Source organism: Crocuta crocuta, unplaced genomic scaffold (genome assembly GCF_008692635.1).
Source record: "Crocuta crocuta isolate KB4526 unplaced genomic scaffold, BGI_CrCroc_1.0 scaffold10, whole genome shotgun sequence".
Taxonomy (NCBI): Eukaryota; Metazoa; Chordata; class Mammalia; order Carnivora; family Hyaenidae; genus Crocuta; species Crocuta crocuta.
In genome coordinates, this window is record NW_027527551.1 from 4,303,370 (window position 1) to 4,328,723 (window position 25,354).

General features: G+C 40.2%; 1 protein-coding gene across 2 annotated transcripts in view; it reads right to left on the bottom strand.

The window, feature by feature from the left end:
• Window positions 1-16,373, bottom strand: part of CCDC198 (coiled-coil domain containing 198) — a 26,466-nt gene extending 10,093 nt beyond the window's left edge. Inside the window, exons 1-3 of one of the 2 annotated variants that reach the window (XM_077769378.1) lie at window positions 16,045-16,373; window positions 13,544-13,626; window positions 22-108 (exon numbers count right to left, since the gene is read on the bottom strand). In XM_077769378.1, coding sequence (XP_077625504.1) covers window positions 22-108; window positions 13,544-13,626; window positions 16,045-16,267 — 393 coding nt within the window. In that variant the 5' untranslated portion in view covers window positions 16,268-16,373. The remainder of the gene's footprint in view (window positions 1-21; window positions 109-13,543; window positions 13,627-16,044) is intronic. The other variant, XM_077769370.1, reaches the window with a different exon arrangement.
• Window positions 16,374-25,354: the final 8,981 nt, after the last annotated feature.

The following is a 25,354-nucleotide window of genomic DNA, read 5'->3' on the forward strand; positions in this document are numbered from 1 at the left end:
CCAGTTAGCGTTGCGGTTCACCTTTGCTCTGTGCGTCGTTCTGACTTCTTGCTGGCTCAGGAGCCTTTCAGAAGTAATTGCTTGTGGCAGGTCAATGGGTTCAAGTTTCTAGAAGTCCAACGTTTAGAGCATTCAGCATTCCTCATACCATGAGGTGGTGAAACATAAAAGCCAGACATTAAACTATCTTACCACTTTGCAAAAGTAGCCCTTATTCCTGAGAACACACAGGGAAGGCGATTTCAAGAGGATTATGGTTGTATCTGTGCAAGAGTTTTTTAACTCATCTGGGTTCTTCATTGTTCCCTTTCACCGCTGCCAGTGACTTATTGATCTGAATATTTGTCAGAGAGTTAAAAGACTAAGAATCCTTTTCTGTCTGCATCGAGGGACCAAGTCTGAAGCTATCAAACAACAAGGGTCTTAGAGTATTAACGATGAAAGAGGCACCAGGAATTTCTTTTATTCATTCCTTAACTGCCCGGCTGAACTCATTCAGTCCTTAGGGAAGTGACCTATTTTTAAGATCTCCAGAGAAGCTCCCTCAGCCTCCTCAATAATAATCACTGGCACTCCTGAGGCACATTTAAATGAAAGTGCAGTGGGCTTACAAATCTTGGACAAGTTTTTTTTTTTTTTTCACCCAGCAGGGGATTGTCTTTTGTGGGGGAGATCACGCTGGAGTTTCAAGGGATCACTAACACTAGGAAGCAACTGAGGAACCAGTGGGCCTGCCTTGAGCCCTACTTGCTTCGATGACTTACTGCTCTGGAAGTTGGAGCGTTGGGAAATGACTGAGCAGGCCTGGGGGACAAAAGTGGGTCTCTCCACATTGACATGCAGGCAGGGACCTGGAAGGCCCGTAGAATTTCTTTGTTTACTCAGTAAGTACACACGGAACAACTAGTGTGTGCCAGGCATAGGGGTGCAACGGTCAACGAAAGCAACATGGCCCCTGTGGAGATCACAATCTATGGGGGGAACAAATACATTCTGCTTGTGTGATTATTGATTGATAATTATGCGGGGTGTCTGGGTGGCTCAGTTGGTTAAGTGTCCGACTTTGGCTCAGCTCATGATCTCGCAGTTCATGGGTTCAAGCCCCACATTGGGCTCTGTGCTGACAGCTAGCTCAGAGCCTGGAGCCTGCTTTGGATTCTGTGTCTCCCTCTCTCTCTGCCCCTCTCCCGCTCGTGCTCTCTCTCTCTCTCTCAAAAATAAATAAACATTAAAAAAAGAGAAGGTAATTACAAACTAAAATCCATACTTTGTAGAAAAAGGCTACAGGGCAGGAATATGACAATATATAACCAGGGGACTCCATCTTGGAAATGGAGGGTGTTATGACTTGAATTGTGCCCTTTACCCCAGTTTGTATGTTGAGGTCTTAACCCCCAGTATGTCAGAATGTGCCCTTATTTGGAAATAGGGTCCTTGTAGATATAATTTGTTAAGAGGAGGTCACAGGAGCAGGATGACCTGTAATCCAATATGTCTGGTGTCCTCATTACAAAAGGGAAATTTGGATGCACACCCATGTGCACACAGGGAGAACACCCTGTGAAGAGGAAGGCAGAGATCTGTATGATGCTCCTACAAGCCAAGGGGTAACAAAGATTGCCAGGAAACCACCAGAAGGTAAGAGAGAGGCATGGGGCAGATTCTTCCTCTCAGCTCTCAGAAGGAACCAACCCTGTTGATCTTAGACTTCTGGCATCCAGAATTGTGAGATAATACATTTCTATTGTTTAAAGCCCCACGGTTTGTTGTACTTTGTTACAGCAGCCCTAGAAAATTAATTCAAGGGGGAGAGGAGCAAGGAGGAAGTCCAATAAAGTTTTCTGAAGAAGAAATCTTCAGCCAAAGTTGGACACTTAGGAAATTATAGGGGACTAAGGTGTTCCAGGTGTGGGGAACAACGTAAACAATAACCCTGAGGTAAGAGAGAGCATGATCTGTTGGGGAAATTGCAAGAAGTCGGTTGACTGCAGTTCAGAGTGAGGGGAGAATGGCTCAAATGAAGCTGGAGGGGTCAGCAGGAGCCAGGTCTTACAGGGCCTGATGGGGCATTCCAAAGATGTTGGTCTTCTTAAGAGTATGGGCAGTCATTGACACGTATGAAGCATAGTAGTGGTGTGATTACATTTGCTTTTTGAAAAGAATGATCACTCTAGCTGCAGTGTGAAAACTAAAGAAGAGAAATCACAGATGTGGGGAGAGCATATAAGAAGACAACGGAGCTGGGTCGGGGGTTCATGGAGGGAAACGGATGGGCTCCGTGAATATTTAAAACTGACCAAATAAGATTTGTTCTAGTTGGTGAGGGAGAGTGGAGGGTCCACACAGCATCCAAAGGGGTGAATGGTGTTACCATTCACTGAGCTGGGAACCCTAGGGGAAGACCAGGTGTGAATGGAATGTAACAAGAGAATACAAATTCAGTTTGGAGCAGTTTGGGTTTGAGATGCCTTTAAGGCATAGCAGTGTAGATGTTGACTAGATAATGAAATATACAAGCATGGAGCTCAGAGGAGACATCTGTGCTGGAGATGCATGTTTGAGAATCATCCCTGGGTAGAGAATAACTGAAGCCATGGTCACAGAGGAGGTCAAGAGTGAGAAGAGCAGAGCCAAGGACTGAAGACTTGAGAAGCTCTAATACTGATGAGCTGGTGGATGGGGATGAGGTGGCCAAGGACACAGAGAAGACATGGCTCAAGAGGAAGATGCCACGCTGAGACAAATAGTGTGAGCACTACTCCCACCTTAGTCCAACACTACAGGCAAGTGATAATTTATTTTGAAATTATTTTTCATTTTAGTCTGATTTGTTGCATTGTTGAGGGGTACACCTGGAAGCCAGCTTGGCTTTGAAGGTGATCAGAGTGAGAAGAGAGAAGGGGGAGACAGAGAAATGGATGCTGAGCAGACAGCGCTCATGGGGAGCATGACTTGTACCTCCTGTTACTCCCCTGGAGAACAATTTCCTGGTCTCTGGGCCTGGCCCGAGCTGTTCTAGGGAAAAGAGCCTGCATTCCTTTCTGCTGGAGCAACCCAAAGCTCAGCTGGCAAGGACAAAGACAAGGGCAAAGGATGTGGAAATGGGGAGAGCCCATCTTTAGGTTAGACATGTGCCAGGCAATTTGCATTTGTGGTAGGAAGTGGCTCTCTGTTCCATTCACACCTTAGGTGAGAAAGTAGATTTTTTAACATAATAACTGCACAAGAATGCAATGAGACGTGATGAGTGCTGGTAAGACAGAGGTTTGTCTGGCTCTCTTCTCTGCAGAACGTAAAGATGCTGGGCAAATGGGACCTGCTGGCACAAGAATTAACAGCTGATCAGATCAGGACGTGGGGAGAACAGAGATCAAGGGGAGATACTCATCTACTTGTGGGAAGAAGAATCAGCAAGGGCTGAAGGGGGATTTGGGGCATGAGGGGGAGAACAAGAAAGTGTTTGTTTCACTCCCTGGACTTGGTTCAGGATCCAGTTCTTCCTGGTGACGAGTCCCATGTGCCTTTACAGCTGCCCCTGTGTCTGTCACACCCAGGGTCCCAAGATGTCAGCTTGTTCAATCCTCCTGTAAACACTGTGGGCAATCTTGATGATTCCCCATTATAGAGAGGTTGATAACTTGTCCAAGGTTGCATGGCAAGAAAGTGGCAACTCTGGACTCAAACTCAGGTCTGTCCAGTTGCAAATCCCAATCTCCTTCCTTTTCTACATGTTCTTAAACCTGCCTGATCATCAGAATCTCTTGGAATTAAAAAAAAAATTTTTTTTAGTTCCTGGACTATTCACTGGAGATTATGATTCAACAGGTCTGGGATATGTCCTGGGAATGAATATATGTATATTCATATATATAAATAACAAACTTTAACTTTTAGGGTTCATAGCAAAACTTAGTGGAAAGTACAGAGAGTTTCCATAAAACCCCTGTCCCCAAATATGTACAACCTCCTCTATTATCAACATCGCTTACCATCTGTTACAACTAATTAGCCTACATTTGCATATCATTAGCACTAAAAGTCCATAGCTTAAATTGGGGTTCATTCTTGGTGTGGTACATTTTATGGGCTTGTACAAATGTATAGTGGCATGTATTCACCAATGTAGTGTCCTACAGAATTGTTTCACTGGCCTAAAAGTCCTTGTTTTGCCCATCCCACACTATCCTCTCCCTATCCCCTGGCAACCACTGATCTTTTTACAGTCTCTGTTGTTTTGCCATTTCTGAAATGTCAATATTCTTGGACTCAGACAGTATGCACCATTTTCAGAATGGCTTCTTTAACTTCACAATAAACATTTAAGTTTCATCCATGTATTTTCACAGCTTGAGAGTTGATTTCTTTTTAGTGCTGAATAATATTCCATTATATGGATGTACCATAGTTTCTTCATCCATTCATCTACTGAAGGACATCTTCAGTTATATCCAAATTTGAAATTGGATATATATATTCCAAATTGGAAATTATGAGGAAAGCTACCATAAACTTCCATGTGCAATTTTTTTTGTGTGGATGTAAATTTTCAATTCATTTGGGTAAATTCCAAAGCTCACGATTGCTAGATTGTACGAGAAGAGTATGTTTAGTTTTCTAAGAAAGCACCAAACTGACTTCCAAAGTGGCTCCACCACTTTGCATTCCACTGGCAGTGTGTGAGAGTCCCTGCTGTTCCCCAACTATTTGGTGTTGTCAGTGATTTGGATTTTGGCTATTCTAAACATGTATGGTGATATCTCATGGTTGTTTTAATTTGTATTTCACTGATGACATATGATGTTGAACATATTTTCGTATGCCCCTTGCCCTCTGTTCATCTTCTCTACTTGTCTTCTTATTCTCTTGACACTGTCTTTTGCAGAGCAGAACATTTTTAAATGTTATTTATTTTTGAGAGAGCACAAGTGCGGGAGGGTCACAGAGAGGGGGACAGAGGACCCAAAGTGGGTTCCATGCTGACAGCAGTGAGCCTGATGTGGGGCTTGAATTCACAGACTGAGAGATCATGACCTGAGCGGAAGTCAGACGCTCAACAGACTGAGCCACCCAGGTGTCCCAGACCAGAAGGTTTTAATTTCAATGAAGTCCAGCTTCTCAATTGTTTCTTTGGAAAGTATCTCCAGGAGATTCTGATGATTTTCCAGATTGGGGTCTATTGGTTTCCATATCGTCTCAAGTGAATACAGAGCTATATCAGAGTAGACCACAGAGGATTTGTTTGTGGAGCATTATTGTAAATGTGAGTCTGAAGAATGCAGCTGTTTAAATATTTTCAGCTATTTAAAATAACATATGCATAACTTTGTAGGCCCAGGTTTTTCTTTGGAAGCGTATATTTATCTTCTTCTATTTTCAGACTCATTTATTTAAACCCATAGTTCTGTTAAGGGTTAAATAGTAGGTGTCTTTAAGAACTTTCTCCAGGCAATTACTTTCTTCCTGGCCTTTGGAAAGAAACTGAAGAATCACCTATTCCTCCACAAAGGGCACTAGATGGCAGCAACGAACATTACAAATTAGGATCCCTCCCTTAAGTATTTGCACTTGGCCTGAGAAGCTTTGCAGAAAAAATTGTTGGAAGATTGGCTTCTCTAAACAAACCAGTCACATGAAATTGTCCTAGAATTCTGGGGTTCGTATCAATGTTCCTTTTCCCTGCTTGGGAAGAAAGATGCCTCACTTCATCATGCTCCGAGAGAATACAAGGGAAGGAATTATTGGAGAACTGGAATGGTAGATTGACACTTTGTTTTTTAAGTCTCATGCTATAAAAAAATGTATTCTCTATCTAAAGGTTTCTGGGTTATTTGACTTCTCAAATGAAACAAATGGTAAGGATAATCAGTTGAAATGTCAGCTGGGAGATTCAGAAACGGAGATTAAAAGTCAAGCAGAAGTCACTGAGCTTGGTGACTCAATGACCTGAGATGATCGCTTCTGTGTCCTAACAGGAAGAGAAAGATGGGCAGGAGGAGCTCAAAGAAATTGCAAAATTTGTTTGGCACCATCTCAAGGATGTATGTCCTCCAAGGATCTGGAAAGAAGGTAAAGGTATCCAGGACAGTCTTGGAGTAAGAGACTGTAAGCCCAAGGAAGAGTTTCTGGTCAAGGCATTGCAATGAGTTCACATTTCAATAGCTTTCTTTGCCCCGATCATTTAGCAATGAAAACTAAAACATAAAACCAAAGAACAAAATGTAGTTTCCCTTTAACACAAGATATGTATTCTCCATGGACCAGAAAAAACAAAAACAAAAATAAAAACACATACTCAGAGGAAGCTGATCCCTAAGGCATTTGGGCCTTCTGATGGCTGTGAGTTAATTCTACAAATTAAAGGAGACCTAAAAATACTCATGTAAGATGGTAAACTAGAGCAAGGATCACAGTTTGAAATCAGGGGCTGAGTTGTTCTCTCCTTTTCTACCTGGTTTAAGAGAGCTGCATCAGAATGTAATTTGGAAGATTAGCTTTACAAGCATTATCAAAAAGTTGAATATGAAGAATATTATGCATCCATAAAAAAGGATGAAATCTTGCCATTTGCTATAACATGGATGGACCTAGAGAGTATAATGTTAAGTGAAATAAGTCACTTAACAGTCTCATTTGACTGAGAAAGACAAATGCCATACGATTACACTCAGATGTGGAGTCTAAAACACAAAACAAATGTATAAACAAAAAGCAGAAATAGACCTATAAATACAGAGAGCACGCTGGTGGTTGCCAGAGGGAAGGGGGCAGGGAATGGGCAAAATGGGTGAAAGGGAAGTGGGAGATACAGTCTTCAGTAATGGAAAGAATAAGTCACAGGAAGGAAAGGAACAGCATAGGGAGCATTGTCAATAGTGTCATAATAGCATTGTATATTGTCCGGTGGTAGCTATACTTGCGGCGAGCACAGCATGAGTATAGAGTGAATCACTATGTTGTACACCTGAAACTAATGTTACATTGTGCGTCAACTATACTCAAATAGAGAAAGTTTTTTAGAAGTTGAAGATGAAGAAGCTAAGACTTTATAACAATAAATTTGAAAGCTTACAGGGATAAATGGGTGATACTCTGGAAAAATATAAATGAGCAAAATTGAAACAGGAAGAAATCAGGTAATTGAAACAACTAAGAAATTAAGTTGGTAGAAAAATTTCCCATTCCTCCAAAAGTCCAGGGGGCTAAAGATGGTTTCACAGGGCTGTTTCATCAAACTTTTAAGATAACAGCTGTGTTAGAACACATATTATAGAGAACAGAAGAAAGAAAAAGGTAATCAGTGAATTTTATAAAATTGGTACAACCCTGAAAAGCAAAACTGGAAAAATACAGTATAGGAAATTATAGGACAGTTTTTCTTATGAAAATAGATGCGAACACCCGAGGCATAAGATGATCTCACAATGTAATTGTATATATATCTTGCGGCCAAGTAGGATTTATGGCAGGAATACAAGCTTAGTTCAACATCACGAAGTCTATCGGTGTACTACATTGTATCAACTGGTTTAAAAAGAAAACGTGTATGATTATTTTAATAGATGAAGGGGAGAGTATCAATAAAATTTCACACTGAGCCCTAAGGAAAACTCTTAGCACAGTAGGAAGAAAGGGAATGTCAACAATTTAGTGGCGCTGTGCCAGACAGCTCCCACTGGCTTCTCCAGATCCACTTGCCTCACTTCTCTACCGTGTTCTCTGCCTGTGAGTAACCAGTTTCTCCTGCCTGAATTCAGGCTTCCCACTGGGTTTAGCCACAGAGACATCCTGGGAGTAGATCTGAGAGAAGAGAGAACAGGGTATTTCTTCCCCCCGCTTCCTTCCTGCAAGGGCATATTGGGTTGCTTGTGTCCTGTTTCTCTCAAAGCACCTTCCTCTACCTGACTGTCTCCTTCCAGGTTCTAGAAGTTTCTCACTCTCTGAGTCCCTTTGCTCAGAGATGGTTATCCCTCAGCTGCCACTAGTGGTTATTGCAATATCCTCTGTGGTCCCCCTGATCCAAACCTCATAAATAGTTACTTACAAAGAAAATTTCCTTGAATTATCCTAATTTGAATATATGGTATCTGATTCCTTTTGGGACCCTGACCAGTGTTTATCAAAATCTTATTGCAAATGTACTTAGTTTTCAAACCAAAAGTCTATTAATGTCAGAGATAAGAGAAGGATGCTGGTATTCAACATCAGAAGGAAACTCTAGTCAAAGTAAAAGCCAAGAAAACAAAAGTAGGAATGAGAAGAAATAAGAAGAAGAAGAAAGAATAAAAACTGGGAAGAAAGAAAAAACTTTATTCTTATTTATAGAAGATGTTGTCTACATAGCAAATCTAAAAGAATCTATAGACAATTAGAATTCATTTCAGTAAAGTTGTGGAACACAAAATTCAATCTGCAAAACTCAATAGCTTTCTTATTCGCAACTAATAGTCGTTTAGAGAAGTAAATGGAGAGAAGAACCTGGGTGGCTTAGTTGATTTCAGCTCAGGTCATGATCTCAGGGTCATGACATTGAACCCTGTGTTGGGCTCCATGCTGAGCCGGTAGCCTGCTTGAAGTTCTCTTTCTCCCTCTCTCTCTGTCCCTCCCCATCTCTAAAGAAGAAAAGAAAAAAGAAAAAAGAAAAAAAAAAAGAAACCTTCTTGGAGGGGAAAAAGACCTCATTTATAATAGGATGGTAAAACCCCCATAATGTATTTTGATGGTCAGCATGGACTTGCCTAGGCTACAGCCTCCAGTTATTCAAACACTAATCTAGGTGTTGCTGTGAAATCATTTTGTAGATGTGATTAAGGTCAATAACCATTTGACTTTAAGCCAGGAAGATTACTTTAGATATTCTGGGTGAGCCTGATTCAAACAGTTGAAATGTCTTAAAAGTAAAGCTGACTCCCCTGAAGAATTCTACCTGTGGACAGCAGCTTCAGCTCACACCTTGCATTTGCATCCTGACCTGCCTGATGGCCTCCCCTGGGGATTTTGAACTTGCCCTGCCAGCCTCCATAATCATATAAGCCAATTACCTGCCCCCCCCAAAAAGTAATATATTACATATTTATATATTATATTGTATATATTTACATATTAAATATTAATACTAAATATTAATATATTATATTATGTTATAATGTATATATGTATCTATAAATACACATATTAAATGTAATATATATAAATATTACATATTTTTATATGTACATTATATTTATTATATTACATTACATTATATTTATATAAATATTATATTATATATTATTTATATAAATATTATATTACATTATATTTATATAAATATAAATAATATATATATTACGTATATATTTATATATATATAAAATCTCCTTCTACTGGTTTTGTTTCTCTGGGTGAACACTGACTGATACAGGTAGATAGGAACAAACCTAAAAAAATAATCACACAAAACCCTGGGAAGAAATTATAAAACATTTTTAAAAGATCTAAAAGAAAATCAGAGTAAATGGAAATTTATGCCATGTTTGTAGTTTAGAAGACTCAGTATTATAAATGTGGTCAATTTTCCCCCAAGTAATCAATGAATGCATTTCAGTCACACTATTAACAAGGTTTGTAATGGACTTGACAAAAAGATCCAAACTTCATGTGGAAGAGCAAGGCACCATAAATAACACAGACAATTCTAAAAAAGAAGAATAAAAGGACCCTCCGTATTCAATATTAAGACTATGCTTAAAGGTACATAATTAGGACTGTGCGGAGTTCCTAGGGAGATGCACAAATAGACCAACGCAACAGAAGAGAGAGCCTAAAGCAGACTCATGAAGCTGTGGAAACTGATTAAATGGCAGAAGTAACATTTTAAGTCCATGGTCAAAGAACGGATGATTCCAGAAAGAGTCCTGAGGAAACAGAGTATTCAGATGGAAAAAAAGTGAAATTAAATTCCAGATTCACATTTGTACCCAAATGAATTTCAGATGGGTTAAGACCTAAATGTGAAAAGGTAAATATTAATTTTAGAAAGAAGCAAAGAAGAATATCTTTATGACCTTGGGAAAAATAAAAATTTCTGAGATAAAACACAACTATAAAACATAAAGATTGAGAAATTTGATAGCATTTAAAGTGGAAATCCTTGTGGCCACATATACACCCACACTAACACACCCACACACACATGCAAAATGAAGAGACAAACCATAGATGGAAAGAAGATATTTGTAACACACATAACTAACAAAGGGCTAGATCTCAGATATGTAAAGCATTGTCACAGATCACAAAGAAACATATAATAGAAAATGGTCAAAGAGAAAAGGCAAGGAAAAGGAATAAATTTGTGGCAAACCATATAATATTGAAAACAAATAATGAAACCGTCTGAGTCAGAACCAGCCTCCCTGTCTCTGATTGGCAGTCTTTATACTCATCTTTTCCCCTTTGCATTCATTCATTCATTCATTCAACATTTATTCAACTCATATTTATTGATCAGCTATTATGTGCCAGGTACTGTTCTAGAAACTCAGATACATTAGTGAAGACAACAGACAAAATTCCTGCATCTGTGAAAGACTGTATTCTAGCACTGGCAAGGAGGTGATGCAGAAAATACACAATGAACATAATAGAAGTAAATTGCTTGGTGTGTTAGATGGAGCTCAGGTACTCCGGAGAAAAGAAAAGATCATGGAGGATCACGGGAGCCAGAATCACCAGGGTGAGGATCGCAACTCTCAGGAGGTTATCATGATAAGCCTCTAGCAAGGTGAGATTTAAGTAAATCTTAGGAGATGAGGGAGGAAGTAATCTGAGGAAATCACATTACCTGGGGCCCTGGGGGTGGGGGCGGTTGACCATCTCCACCTTAGGTTGGATCAGAGATGGTTGGATGAGAAGGTGAATCAGGCCAGGAGGGACAGTGCAGAGTGCCTTTCATCTCCTTTCAGCATGAGATGAGCATGTTGGATGGAGAGTTCCCTGGAAGGGGCTCCCAGAACTAAGCAGCTCCAAGTTGGAGAACTTTAGTTCATGACCTGCTCTTTACTTGAAGAGTAGATGTTTAGGAAGTGGAGAGTGCCAAATGTGCAACTCAAATTATTTAGGATGCAATTAGATTTGGTTTAATAATTAAAAATACTTTTAGAATTTTCTTTGGCAGAGATTAGGCTATTAATTAGCATGTCATGGGAACCCAGCATTTATTATTCTCTCAAAAACCCATTTGTGGTGGAAAATGTGCTGAGCCTCATTTGTGAAGATAATTATAGTTGATATCTTAGAGAGTGTCTGCCAAGTTCCCAGTGATTTTCCTCTTCTCTGGGAGCTGCTCCCAGNGTCATAGCTTATTGGAACAGAACTGGAATCATGAGCAAAGCTGAACCAATAAGATCTTTCCTCCTAGGAATTTCAAATTGGAGCCCAAAGAGCCAGGCCAATCTGTCTATTTGACTGGAACTATAAAAATGCAAATTCAAGAACTGAGGTGTCCATAATTCACCAAGTGGTCCTGAGGAGCAAAGAAAGTCGATCTGCAGGAAGAATAAAGAATGCATGAAGGAATGCTCAGGGGAGACACAGAGAGAGTTGTGCCTTTCAGGTTCCAAGGCAAAGCTGTTACCTGAAGCCCAAGTGCCTCCCAGTTCTTGGGTTGAACAAACACTCCTATATCTTCATAATTCGTCATGTTGGCAACTAGTCAATTACACCTACAATACAGGGATGCTACAGGTCTGCAACAGCAAGGACAAGGCATTTTGATTTTTGTTCCCACCAGGGATAATGGGTCTCAGTGTCATTCATTCATCTATTCATTCACCATTCATTCATTCATAAGCTTTTTGGGAGAACATATTAAGTGTTAGTGACTGAAGAGATAAGACTCAATAAGACATCGTCTTTGCACTCAAATAATTCATTTGTCTTGATTCATTTTTAAGGAGGTTGGTTAGGATGTGGGGATACCGTCTTTTGTTCTGAAACACCAAAGTTCTCCTTTTGCCCTTGATTGACTCGAGAATCAAAGCCTAACTTTAGCTGCTTTAGGGTTGATAGATCTAAAAAGTACTTTGTGGGGGTGCCTGGGTAACTCAGTCAGTTGAGTGTCTGACTTCAGCTCAGGTCATGATCTCACTGGTCATGAGTTCGAGCCCCACATCGGGCTCTGTGCTCACAGCTCAGAGACTGGAGCCTGCTTCTGATTCTGTGACTCCCTGTCTCTCTGCCCCTCCCCTGCTCATGCTCTGTCTCTCTTTGTATTAAAAAAAAAAAAAAAAGTACTTTGTAAACTACAGACAGCTACAAATACTTTTTGCTGGTTATAGTAATATCTTCTACTAGAGTTATTTAGCTTACGGGCTCCATAGGAACATTATATTAAGCACACTAACTTTGAAAAGATACATTTGATTTAGGAATAAAAGGTAAGTTTTTAAGTTGTCCAGTTTAGTTAGAGATATGCTCAAAAGTTTTAAAATTATATATCAATTTGATATAATTATACTTGATTTTTCTTTAAACATGTTTTGAGGTTTCTAATATTTTAGGAAACGATGCTCTTTTGGTGAACAAAAGATATAATCACTTCAAATAATGATCGTGAGCTTCTGGAGAAGACAGGTAAATAAAAACCAATTGAAATAGAAATAATCCCCAACAAATGAGTTCAAATACCTCTGGGATTTGTCCAGATGTCTGAGTGAATTGTGTATCAGGTGGGATTTTGTTCCAATTCCTTTTTCCCAAATGTCAGTGATAGAGCCCGCTCACAGGAGAGCCCAAACCCTTCTCTTAGCTGATGCTCATATTCAGGGACCCACTCAGATCTCTTTCCCCTTCTAGGATGAGAGTTCTTAGAGTTTATACTTCTCTAGAGAGAATTGATTAAATATTTATTGAGGTGAAGGCATTTAAATCTCTTGCTTTGCTGCCTTGGAATCCAATGTCCTCAATTTCAGCAACCAGTTAACATTTACAACGATAAAAGGTTAGGGATAGAAGGTCTGTACAGATCAACTATGCTGCTAGTTAAGAGCATGAGCTTCAGAGACGTGTTTGATATCTGAGCTCCATTGTCCTGGGAAAAGTTACCTAATTCTCTAAATCACAACTGCAAAGCAAAGATACTTCTTCCTTTGTTGTAGAGGAGATATGAAGGTTAAATGATTGACATCGATCAAGTTGCCCAGAATATATCTGACTTGAAGTGGGTGGTAATTAAATAGTACTCGCTGTTATTATTGTTATCACTGTTTGTTGCAAGTGACTCTCCATTCTAACTCATCAAATGCAAAATGCAAAGGTCTTTTGAATCCCATAATGCCCGTTCCTTTGATACTATATTTCCTTCTTTTGGTGGTGGTCTTAAAAGTGAAATCATTATAAAGGGAAATCCTAAAGAAATACGGTCTTTGCAATTGATGACATTCTCTTTAATAACATTCTCATTAGCTTAGTCATTTTCAATATCCCTTCTTTATGGTTATAGTATAAAGGGATGTTACCATTAAATCCAAGAAAATCCTTATGAAGCCTTTTAAATTCATCTTACTTGAAGTCTTCGGGGTGGATGCCTTTTAATGATGCTTGTTTCCACATGTTCCAGTGGGATGTCAAAATACATGGCCCTGGGCACTTGAAAGTTTGGGAGAGAAAGAAAAACAAACCATTAAAACACTTACTATTAAGTTGGGCTAATCATTTGACTTTGTTAGTACATTCTTGTACCTTTTTAGTTATATATGTCCAACCTGCATGTTGAAGTGGGGATGAAACACATAAAGCAGGGCTCCTACATGGATGCAAATGATAAAATATTAGCTTAGACCCAGGATTTAATTTCTGTTTTCCTCATTTCTTCCCTGGACTGATATTTAGAGGAAAATCTGAAAAATCAACCATGTGTTGACTACAAATTTGTTCAAACATAGAATTTGGTCCAGAAAACAGAAACTTTTTCACTTGTTTTCATTTCATGAAATCTCTACAAAATAAATTTGGGAAATCAGAAAAAAATATATCTTTAAGAAATGAAAACAAATACTCCTTTCACATGACATAGATGGATGGTGGATACATAGATGGATAGGTATTAGGTAGAGAGAAAGGTAATAAAAAATGGAGTATGGGTGTATAATAGGACTATGCAAAGTTTAGCATTTCATGTTCCCAATCAAATAGTCCCCCTGACTAGAGAAAGAAATTCCTACAAGTTCCCACAATACAACGTGTATTCCCACAATACAACATATCAATATTCTTTCCTGATGAGGCAAAACAGGGCTACAGAGTTAAGCCTTATTAGAAACAGAGCTAGGACTCAACAGGTCCAGTACGGGTTTTATTTTTTAGCTTGATTATCCAGGGATGTTAGGACTGCTACCATGCCCTAATGCTGCATGAATGAAGTTTTGTCTTTTCCTCTTTGAAATCTGGAAGCATTCTGACTCCTAGATTGTTGTGTAGACTACCCTACAGTTTCACTTTGCATTCTAAATGGAAAAATCCTTGCAGAATTATGTGTTTCTATCCTTACAACATTTGAATGACCATGTTAAAAACTTCTCCACGTCCTTATTTTCTTTCAAGAGATGCCAGCATATGGAACAAGACAGAAACAACAGTAATGACAAGAAATAACATTTTTGATTAAAAGATGTATTTCTGGCAACGGGTTTTTTTTTTTTCCAGCAGCCTGACTACTCCTTATTTTTATACTATGATTTCAGTGATAACACCTCCTTATGTAATTCAATTCATCCCAAACGGTACAGGCTATGTCATGCAGTTATTTTTACCCTTGATTTATAGGCAAAGGAAATTGATGCAGTAATTTGCCCAAAGTCATACAATTTGGTATTTAGTGGAGCTGGGCTTAGACTGTGGGTCATTTGAAATTAGGGGTCAGGATGTTCAGCATCCCTTTGTTATTTATTTTTAATGTGATTTTGTCTTTTGAAAAATAAGAATATTTTCCAGGTAGGACTCTAATGCATTAGACTTAATTTTCACTATTCAGTTACCAGAATCTTAAAACTCTGGATACAGGGTTTGCATAAAAAGGAATTCTTCAATGAAAGTAGAGGAAAATTCTCATTCACATGCTTAGGACGTTGGAGAACATAAATCAGGCCATATACAACCAGTCAAGCGTTGTCAGTTCTGCAGAAAAGAGGCACGACAATCAGTCCAGGTGAGATCTACCAGATACTGAAAGAGAATATCAGGCTTTCTGGCCAAGTTGACCAGTAATGGGAACTTACTTGTGTTATCGATCCAGAATATAAAGAAAGAAAAAAATTACATAGATACATACATATGTATGCATTATATACTTATATTTCTCTTCCCAAGTGAGAATCTCTGTTTAATTACCATTGTGATTTTCATAAAAATGAAATCTTCTAAAATACCCCAGGCTACTTTATAGCCATTTCAGGCTCAGAACTTCCAGTCATAATGGGAAAAATTCTCTTAGTTCCGCAGATGACAGAACTTAGTGCATATTCCGCGTGAAGAATGTGGGCTTGGGGAGGGGATGACTCATTCTCTCATCTGTATTGCAATAAATCAATTCTGTTTGGGGTGGTTTCCAACTCCACATTAGGATGAATTCACTGCGAAAGGGTTGCTTTCAAAACAACAAAGCCTGATGCACTAAATGGTACTGGGGAGAATGATTTGCATTTAGAATCTAACAAACATATGATTGTCATAATTTATCGCATCTTATCTATATAATTTTAATCGTCTGGCAAAGCTAGGTATAAACATCGAAAGCACTATAAACTAAGCTGAAACAGAAGGATTTTTTTTTCCTTCTCGTGTGGAATGGTAAGAAGCCCTCTGTGCAGGGCTGTTGCACGCCCGTTCTAATGTACCCAGAATACTTAAAATTGACAAACACTCAGCCTCGAGTTGAAAGATGTTCCCTCACATTTCAGCAATTTAGAAACTTTCTGATATTGTTATAGAAACAGACAGTCAAGCACATCTGTCAATAGCCCTCCTTGGCCCAAATACACAGATCTCATGATGGGTCTTAACATTTACCTGCAGAGTATCTTCCATACCCGGTCTCTCGGAGAGGTGGCAGCTGTCTTTCTAGAGCTTTGTTCCGGTCCTGCAGGCCTCTGAACAAATATGAACTCTTTTCTTCCAGATTCTGATTGAATGCAAAGTCCACGGGGCTGGCTGAGGGCATTTCTTCCTCTTTGTTTTGCAAAGGCGCTACTTTGGTCACTCTAGGGTGAGGCTTAGAGTGGCCCAGGCCCATTTCATGCTAAAGATGTTCAAAGAACCATGTGGGAAGTGGTTTGGGGCCTTTCATTTGGCTGGTTTTAATTAAGGTATTTCAGAATTTTACCCCAGCTCCACAAAGCAGTTCATGACATCTTTCTAGCTTTATTTCACCACACAGGAACCCCTCTGGTGACTTCCTGGGAGCCCGGTTTCCACGGAGATGTCCCTTCAACTCCCACTCTGCCAGTTCAGACCCAAAGAATCCAGTTAAACATTGACTTGGTTATGCTGCTTTCTGAAAGACTCAGTGGTAGAAACAGAAACCACTGTTGATCATTAAACAAATCTCTAACACCAGGAAGCCATTAACAGGGGTGGAGAGCAGAGGTTTAAAGAAGTCTTAAACTTGACCCTTTCATTGCACATACCTTTCAATACTGTCGTTAAGAGCTACCAGCTGAGAGTAGCTAAATCACCTTCAGAAATGAGGGGGTGCATGCTAAGCGTTATTTGGTAACCTTTAATTTTAATGGAAGAAATTTATTTTCCAAATAGGAAAGGCTATAGTTGAGTGGCTAAAATAATTTTATTTTTCCTTCAATGACTTGAGTTGCCTTTGATTAATATATTATAGGAGGACAGGGAGACAATAGAGTTTCTTTCCTGGGGACAAATGTTTTCTTCTTTTTTTTAATTTTACTTGAGATACAATTTTATATTAGTTTTAGGTTTATAACACAGTAATTTGGCAATTCTGTACACTATACTATCATCATCACAATAAGAGTAGTTACCATCTGTCACCATACAAGGTTATAACAATATTATTGACTATATACTCTATGCTGTGCTTTTCATCTCCATGACTTACTTTATATCGAGAAGTCTCTACCTCTTAATCCCCTTCACCTATTTCACTCATTCTCTAGCAAACACCAGTTTGTTCTCCATATTTATGTTCTGTTTTTTGTTTGTTTATTAATTTGTGCTGTTTTTTAGGTACTGTATGTAAGTGAAATCATATGGTATTTGTCTTTCTCTGTCTGATTTATCTCACTCTAGCCCCATCCGTCTTGTTGCAAATGCCAAGATCTGGTTTTTTTAGTGTTTATTTTTGAGAGGGGGTGGGGGAAGGGCAGAGGTGAGGGAGACACAGAATCTGAAGCAGGCTCCAGGCTCTGAGCTGTCAGCACAGAGCCTGATGCAGTGCTCGAACTCATGACCCATGAGATGATGACCTGAGTCAAAGTCAGATGCTTAACTGACTGAGCTACCAAGGCGTCCCCTGATCTTAGATCTTCTTTTTTTTGCCTAAGTAATATTCCAGTGCATGCATATGTGTGTGTGAGTGTGTGTGTGAGTGTGTGTGTATGTGTGTGTGTATGTACCACATCTTCTTTACCCAGTCATCTATCAATGGACACTTGGGCTGCTTCTATATCTTGGCTTGTAAATATTGCTGCTATTAATAAGCATAGGGTGCATTTACCTTTCCAAATTAGTGTTGGCTCTTTCCTTGAGTAAATACCAAGGGATAAACTTCTTGAATAAATGGCTCACATAAACCTTGAGTTCTCAAAGACAGCTTACTAAAAAAATTTTTTATGTTTGTTTATTTATTTTGAGAGATGGAAAGGGGCAGAGAGGGAGGGAGAGAGAGAATCCCAAGCAGGCTCTCCAGTGTCAGCACAGAGACGGATGTGGGGCTCAATCCAGAAACCATGGGATCAGGACCTGAGCCGAGAATAAGAGTCGGGCTCTTAACCAATTGAGCCACCCAGGCACCCCTCAAAGATAGCTTGTTAACAGTGTTTTAAAAATAGGCAAAAAGACTGGAAGAAAAGGTGCAGAAATGTCAAGTGGTGATTTTTGAATGGTGGGATTATGGGTGATTTTTATTTTAGTTTTCAAATTTGGAAACAAAACTTGCTTTCAAGTTTTAATTGCTCATGATCACAGATTACTTACATTTTCATCATTTCCCTATAGAGAAGTTCAGAGAAATATATTTTTTACTTTTTTATTTTTGCCAAATCTATTTGCTAAGGGGTTCACGTGGATTTAGAAAGTCTCACTAGCTAATAGATTTTATCTAAAAAGATTTTTCCTACTTACTCCCTTTGCTTTTTATGCACAATTTTCTCTGTGGCAGAGAGACTCAAAAGAAAGAATCTGCAAACAAAATTACCTCTGGCAACTAGAGACTAGTTTAGTTACAAAGATTGAAATACTTGAGCCACATCTGGTCAGAATTATTTCTGGACAGAGTTTAAACATTTCTAAGGGCAGAGGAAGGATTGCAAATGAATGATAACGAGAAATCATGCTGGAAACTATGGGCTTGATGGAGATGGACCAGTGAGAAGGTCCTCCACTTTAGCTTTATTATTATTTAATTTCAAGAGACTGTATCTGTGGAGAAGATGAGTCTTTGTGAAGGAAGTTGGTTACTTGTTGAGGAAATGAGATCAAAGAAATGGACTTCCACCATGTTTGTTTCTCTTTTTATTGCTAGCCACTCTCAAGCTTTGTAACTTGCATGGATTACTTACCCATTCCATGCCTCAGTTTCCTCATCTGTAAAATGAGGTTAATAATTCTTCAGGAAGAATTTATCAGTTGATTCCAGGTAGAGCTCTAAGAATAATATCTGACATACACTAAGCTCTCAAGTAACATTAGCCAATGTTCTCCTCCTCCTGAGAAAGTATTGCTACACATCTACATGTGATAAGAGAGTCCTTACTACCTATTGGTTGGCATCCATTAAAATAGACATATTCCTGTCTATAGGAGTTTACACCCAAGTAAAAAATGACTCAGGAAAGTGTACATTAGTTGGGTCACTGGGAAAACAGTGGTGCTTAAGGGCTATCATTAAAAAGGTGTTCATGTGCTGAAAGGATTTTTATAAGGATGATGGTGAAAAATTATTTCATTAAAAGAGGAAAAGCAGAATTTAATCTTACCCATAGAGTTATATGTAAGAAGTAATTTCTTAACCATAAGAGTGGAAAACATTAAAAAGTTCTCACCCACCAAAATGTGGGCTCCCAGACTATCTATGATCCATAGAATGAATGATTCTTCCCCAGTTCTAGCCTGGTTATGAACATGCATTACTGTGTGTGAAGGTGATAACATGATGCTGTTTGTAATAGAATGGTGGATATGAAATGAGAGTATAAGTTTATCGATCTCTTTAAAAGTTTTTTTAAGTTTATTTATTCATTTTGAGAGAGACAGAGAGAGCAAGCAGGGGAGAGGCAGAGAGAGAGAGAAAATCCCAAGCAGGCTCGGCACTATAAGCGTGGACCCCATTTGGGGCTCGAACTCATGAGACCATGAGATCATGACCTGAGCCGAAACCAAGAGCCCGACGCTTTACTGACTGAGCCATCCAGACATCCCAGTTTATCAATCTTTTAAGGCACAGAAAGGATTAAACTTTTCTCACACTGATAGAACCCAGAGAAAACTTTACTGAGACAGAGGGCACAGACAGAAGAGGAGGTGGTGAGGCCCCAGAGACAATGGAGTGAAGCAGGACCCAATAGCCACGTGCGCTATTCTTCTTCTTCGTCTTTTCTTAATGTTTATTTATTTTCTGAGAAAGAAAGAGGGAGAGAGAGCAAGCACGAGTGGGGGAGGGGAAGGGAGCCAGGGAGACACAGAATCTGAAGCAGGCTCCAGGCTCTGAGCCTGAGGCACGGCTGGAATTCACAAATCTTGAGATCGTGACCTGAACTGAAGCTTAACCTGCTGAGCCGCCCAAGCGCCCCACCACGTGTGCTACACTTGCAAGTGAGAGTTTGTAGCCCCCAACTCGGAGCAGCTCCACAGACAACCAGAACACGGAGCTCCCAAGTCATCTACCTGCTGCACGAGCTCAGAGTGCTTGGAACTTTCTTTGAATGCCTTCCATCAAGACACTCCTTTCTTCAAGGCAGGGAATGAGCTCAGCGCCTATTAGCCTTACTCTTAACCTTCCTCTTCAGCCTTTACATCCAAAGGAAGAAGGAGATAAAGCTACAAAGCTTATTTTCACAGCCAGAAATCTCTGCTTTTGTTCTTGCTTTACACCTAACTGGCCTTGCGCAAAGCTTAAGGAATCTTTGTGTAGTGGATTTAAATTCTACTGAAACTCAATATACATTTATAGGAGATGTGTGGATTTTCCGGCTCTCTAATAGTAGAAAGTTTTACATTTGAATAACAGAGGACTTTATGTAGAAGTTTGGTGTCAGAGGGTGGGCGAAGTGATCTCTACATTTCCTTACAGCTTGATCTACTCTACAATATCTGATCAGAGCTGGCAAGACCACAGCTATTCTTTTTTTCTTGTGTGAAAACTTTTCCTAGCTTTGTTTATAGGATTGCGATGTGACAGCTCTTGTCTTAGTTTTGATGGACTTCCCAGGACCATTCCCACTCTCTTGCCCCTCCACCTTGATTAGTTGGCTCTTGGAGATAAGGAGCCTAGGCCAAAGAAAGGCAGATTTTCTGCAGAGAGCTCCGCAGGTGCTATGTGATCAAACAGGAAATGGGGAGTGGTTCTGAGCAGCTACAGACAAATAGAAAAGTATACAAATGCTGAATGGATGTGTATTAACGGGAAGTGCATTACAAAATTCAAACAGCCTAATATTGGACAAATGAGTTTCTTACTGGGCTATGGATGCATACATTTGGATGCTTTACATTAAGCAGACGATGAATGGTGAGGTGATTTTCCTTAGGATGGGATGGTGACGGCTTGGAGTCAGTTTGTTTACACTGCCTTTTGATCCTTTAGCGTGCAGTTTCTTTAGAAAGGCTTCAAAACAGGATTTAAAACCACATGCATGTAAATATTTCTTAGGGTTGAATTTAATTTCACACCTGGGTTAATTACTATGCATAGGCTATTCAGTAAGTGAGCTTTTAAATCCTAAATGTTTATAGGATTCCTAAATTATGCTTCTGATAATGTTACAGCCTTTTCTGCAATTGATCTGTAATGGATAAGCAATCACTGGAGTCTTTTCAGCAATGTGAATTATGTGTTTGGATGCCAAGTAAGCAGAGTTGATGTATGACCCAAACGTTAATTTTCCTCCCAGTGATCATTTCCCTCTATATTTATCCATACATTGAGTATGAGGGTGACAATACAGACAGAATTACTTGGTGAAAGAGCTGAAGTGAAACAAATGGAAAAGGTGAATTGAAGCTTTTTTTTAAAAAAAAATAAACCATTAAATGAGATAGGCTGGATCAAATTTATATCTACCTAAATCTGCATCATTGAATTAGAGTGATTCAAGTGCATCATTGAATTAAACACTAACACCAAACACCACATACCTGCTACTCGGAAGACAGCCAGCACATGCATGAGTTTCTTAAAATGGATTGCTAATGGATTTCACTTAGGTCAAGGATATATTTTATCTCTCATTGGGAGAACATCAACCATTGATTATAATCATCTTTTTAAAGACGTCTTTAGGAAACCTTCCTTCTTGCTTCCTTCCCTCCCTTCCTTCTTTTGCTAAAACAAGGTTACATTTTAACCATTGTCCACAGTGTGCCTCAAGAATTTATGCGGCAATTTAACCTTTCATATATGGTCTCTGGTCTAAACAGTCACTGAGGCTATAGGTCCAAATTGCAGATCATGTATTTTTTCTCCCTAAGGCAAAAGGCTTCCTCTTACTAATGTCTACTAAACCCCAAAATTTTAGAGTCTTTCTTTTTCCTTTAGAAATTTAAATTATAGACCCAGGAGTGAAAATGAGAGCTTTTAGCTGTCAAGTAGGCATAAAAGCAAGGTGGAGAGGTGTGTGGTAAACCAGATGTCCCGAAGCTCAGGGTGGGCCTATGTGGTTCAGAGTGAAACTTCAGCTAGTGGCAGGTATCAACTGAACTAAATGCTAGTCTGGCCAATGCTCGCATCCAAGTTCAGAAATCTCCATTGTCATCGAAGTGCTGTAAAATGCATCTTCTCTGGGTTCTGCGCAAGTCAAGGATGTCTCCCCGCTCTGGGAAAGCCTGTATTTTATTTATTCTTAATTGCTTCGAAGTGAAATGTAGAGGACACCAAATAAAGAGACATCTCCAAAAGGTTTTCCTTTCCCTTCATTTTCTCTTATATTATATTTCTTTCCCATCAAATGCAATGCCACCCGGTGCAGAGCTACCACCCTCCCTGCTCTGGCCCTCTGTCAGATAGTCTTTGTCCAGGTGTCCCAAGAAACCTGGTCTGGCTCAGGTCCCTTGGAAGTGCACTGAGGACAGAAAGCTTCCTGTTACCTGAGGCCGAGCTCCTGGCCACTCTGACCTCATGTATTACTTTCCTTGGGGCAGAAATTGTGTCTGAGGACATCCAATCTTAACTTATAGGGCAAGTTTCTGCTTTTCTTTCCTTTTCCTCTCTTTTCTTCTTTCTTTCTTTCTTTCTTTCTTTCTTTCTTTCTTTCTTTCTTTCTCTCTCTCTCTCTCTTTCTTTCTTTCTAAAATACAAACAGAAAGCAAGTAGGCGTGATTACTAAACAAACAGATATGCAAAGAAGTTGCTAATCTTAAATTTGTTTCCTTACTCCAATCTATCTGTATCCTAGTAATGGACACAGATCTTGGTGTATCTTGCTTAGAACAATAGAATAATAGAACAACAGGCTTAATCTGTTTATTCCATCTGCTTCTCAAGAGAAGGAAAAAATGTTACCCAGAAATTGTCAGGGTTCTGCCGAGAAGAAATTTACCAAGACTCTCCCATCACAAAACCCACTTGGACCCACACTCTTTCTGAAGTGGTTCCAAGAGCAGTGCGCAAAGCCTGCTAACAGTTTGGCGAGCTGCCTGATCTTAGTGCTTATGGCTTGTTCTGGATCTTGTCGGCATGCTCAAGCACGCCAAAGCAAGCCAGGGGCTTAGGATTCTCTTTATTAACACAGTGCAGTTTCCCACGAGTCTTTTCCAGGGCTCTCTCAGTTATCCTGTGGAAGGTTAGGTCTCCGGCACTGGACTCACAGGCAGCCAGATGCTCCTTCAGACCTCCGTCCCTTCTAGATGTTTCTTGCTATAACTAGCATGACACCCTCTGTAGGATTTTATGCTTAAACTTCAGATGTCTCCAAGCAGAAAGCAGTAGTTAATTACTGTGTAACAGTTCACAGCCGAAGTGGCTACAATGCATAGGCCTCATAGCCTCTATGGGGGTATTTCCAACTTCCTTGCCTGCTACTCCTGGGGAAGCAAGGCGGGGAGGCTGGATGCTAAGACTGCTGCTGCATGGGTTCGCGAGGTGACAATTGAGTCATCCATTGCAAACCTCCTGTGTCTCCCTGACCCTGTACCGGCAGCGAGAAAACCCTAGGGTGATACTTTCAAAGCCTGTGCTCCTAATCATAACACAACGGAACTATTTCAACCTCAAAGCTTCAAATTAGTGTGGACCCTAACAAATTTGACTCCTGCCAAAGGGCCAAGACTGTTCTAACAGAGGAGTCTCAAGGCTCCTTAAAAAAATTTGAGAAGGAGCGGGATGTGTGGCCTTTGCATTTCCCTAGATCTGGCCATGATAGAAGCTTTATAGCCTTATCTTTTCCGGTTCCATGTGAAGATATCAGTCAGGCCCTTGGGGCCACAGAGGTTGTACACCTAGGAGGTCAGGACAGGGGATGTTAGCACAGAGCCTAGGACACTGGCCAAGGGGCAGGATGGGCTCCTCCTTTCCTGCATTTGCCCAGATCCATTCCAGATGAGTCCGGCCCCCTTTGACTTGCATGCCAGGTGCTGCAGGTCTCAAAACAAGTAAAGAAACTGCTGGCTTCCACTTCCAATTACGTCAAATGGGTCTATTATGCAATCAGATCTGGTGGAGCCCCAGAATAGACCCCAAAGCACCAAGTGATTTGATGCCATTCCCATGCACTTGGTTTTCATTAACACTCTGCCTCGCCTGGCGAGCTGCTCTGCACTATCCACATGTGCCCTGGGGCTGGCGCTGTACAGGGAGAGCCCAGGGCTGAACGGCTGCTGCTAGAGGCCCGGAGCCAGGCTCCTCTGGCGGCACCTGCCATCTTCCCTGCACCGTCACTACATGTCCTTGACATCCAGGGTCCAGGGGAAAAGTTACAGGCTCCTCCATTCCAAAAAAGTGACATTCAACGAATAATGATTGTGTTTGCTCTAAAGGGCAAGCATAGGGGTTTGGAGTGTGTGATTGCCGGGCCAACCCACCTAGAAGAAACTTTTAATATCCTTCCCCCACTCACAGATCTTGCCAGGTCAGCAAAGGACATGTAGGAATATCCCTAAGAGAGAAAAGTAGCTGCCCAGACTTTTGGCCACTTTTCTGATCTTATCTTGTTTCTAGAGGGCAGGAAAGACACCTGCATAAAAGAAACAACTTTTTTTCTTTAATGTTTATTTATTTATTTTGAGATAGGGAAAAACAGAGAGAGAGAGAGAGAGTGCAGGGGAAGGGCAGAGAGAGAGGGAGAGGAGAATCCCAAGCAGGTTCCACACTCAGCATGGAGCCCAAGGTGGGAGTCAATCCCAAGAATAGTGAGATCGTGACCTGAGCCAAAATCAAGAGCTGGACACTTAAGTGACTGAGCTGCACAGGTGCTCCTGAAAAAAACAGACAAGTTTTTAAAGAAAAATGTTAAGGTTAAGGCAGGATCCTGGGTGAATAGTGGAAAATTGGCATAGGCTTCCCTGTGGTCAGGAGAGCAGGGAAGCTGGAGTCGAGAAGATTAAGATTTAGGAAGATTGTTCTTACATTGGGAGGGACAGGGCCCTAGGAGACAGTGCCAAAAAGTCAGGTCCAGAGCCCGGGGAGTGGCCAGCACAAAGACACAGTGGGGACACATGTAACAGTCTAGAGGGGGGGCTGGAGTTTGGATCCATTGAAGAGAGGAGGAATCCTCACTTGGGGAGGACTTACAGCTTTCATGTTTGTCAAATGTTTCACGACACTTCCAATCTTCTAAACACTCTTATCTTTGTGAATTTTATCTTCAGGATTATCATGATCAATGTGATCCTTACCTGCTTTCAGTTATTTACAACAGTAACTAGTGTGCCATGAGCTCTAACCCTGTAGTCGACATTCTGTACAATGTCGTAAATA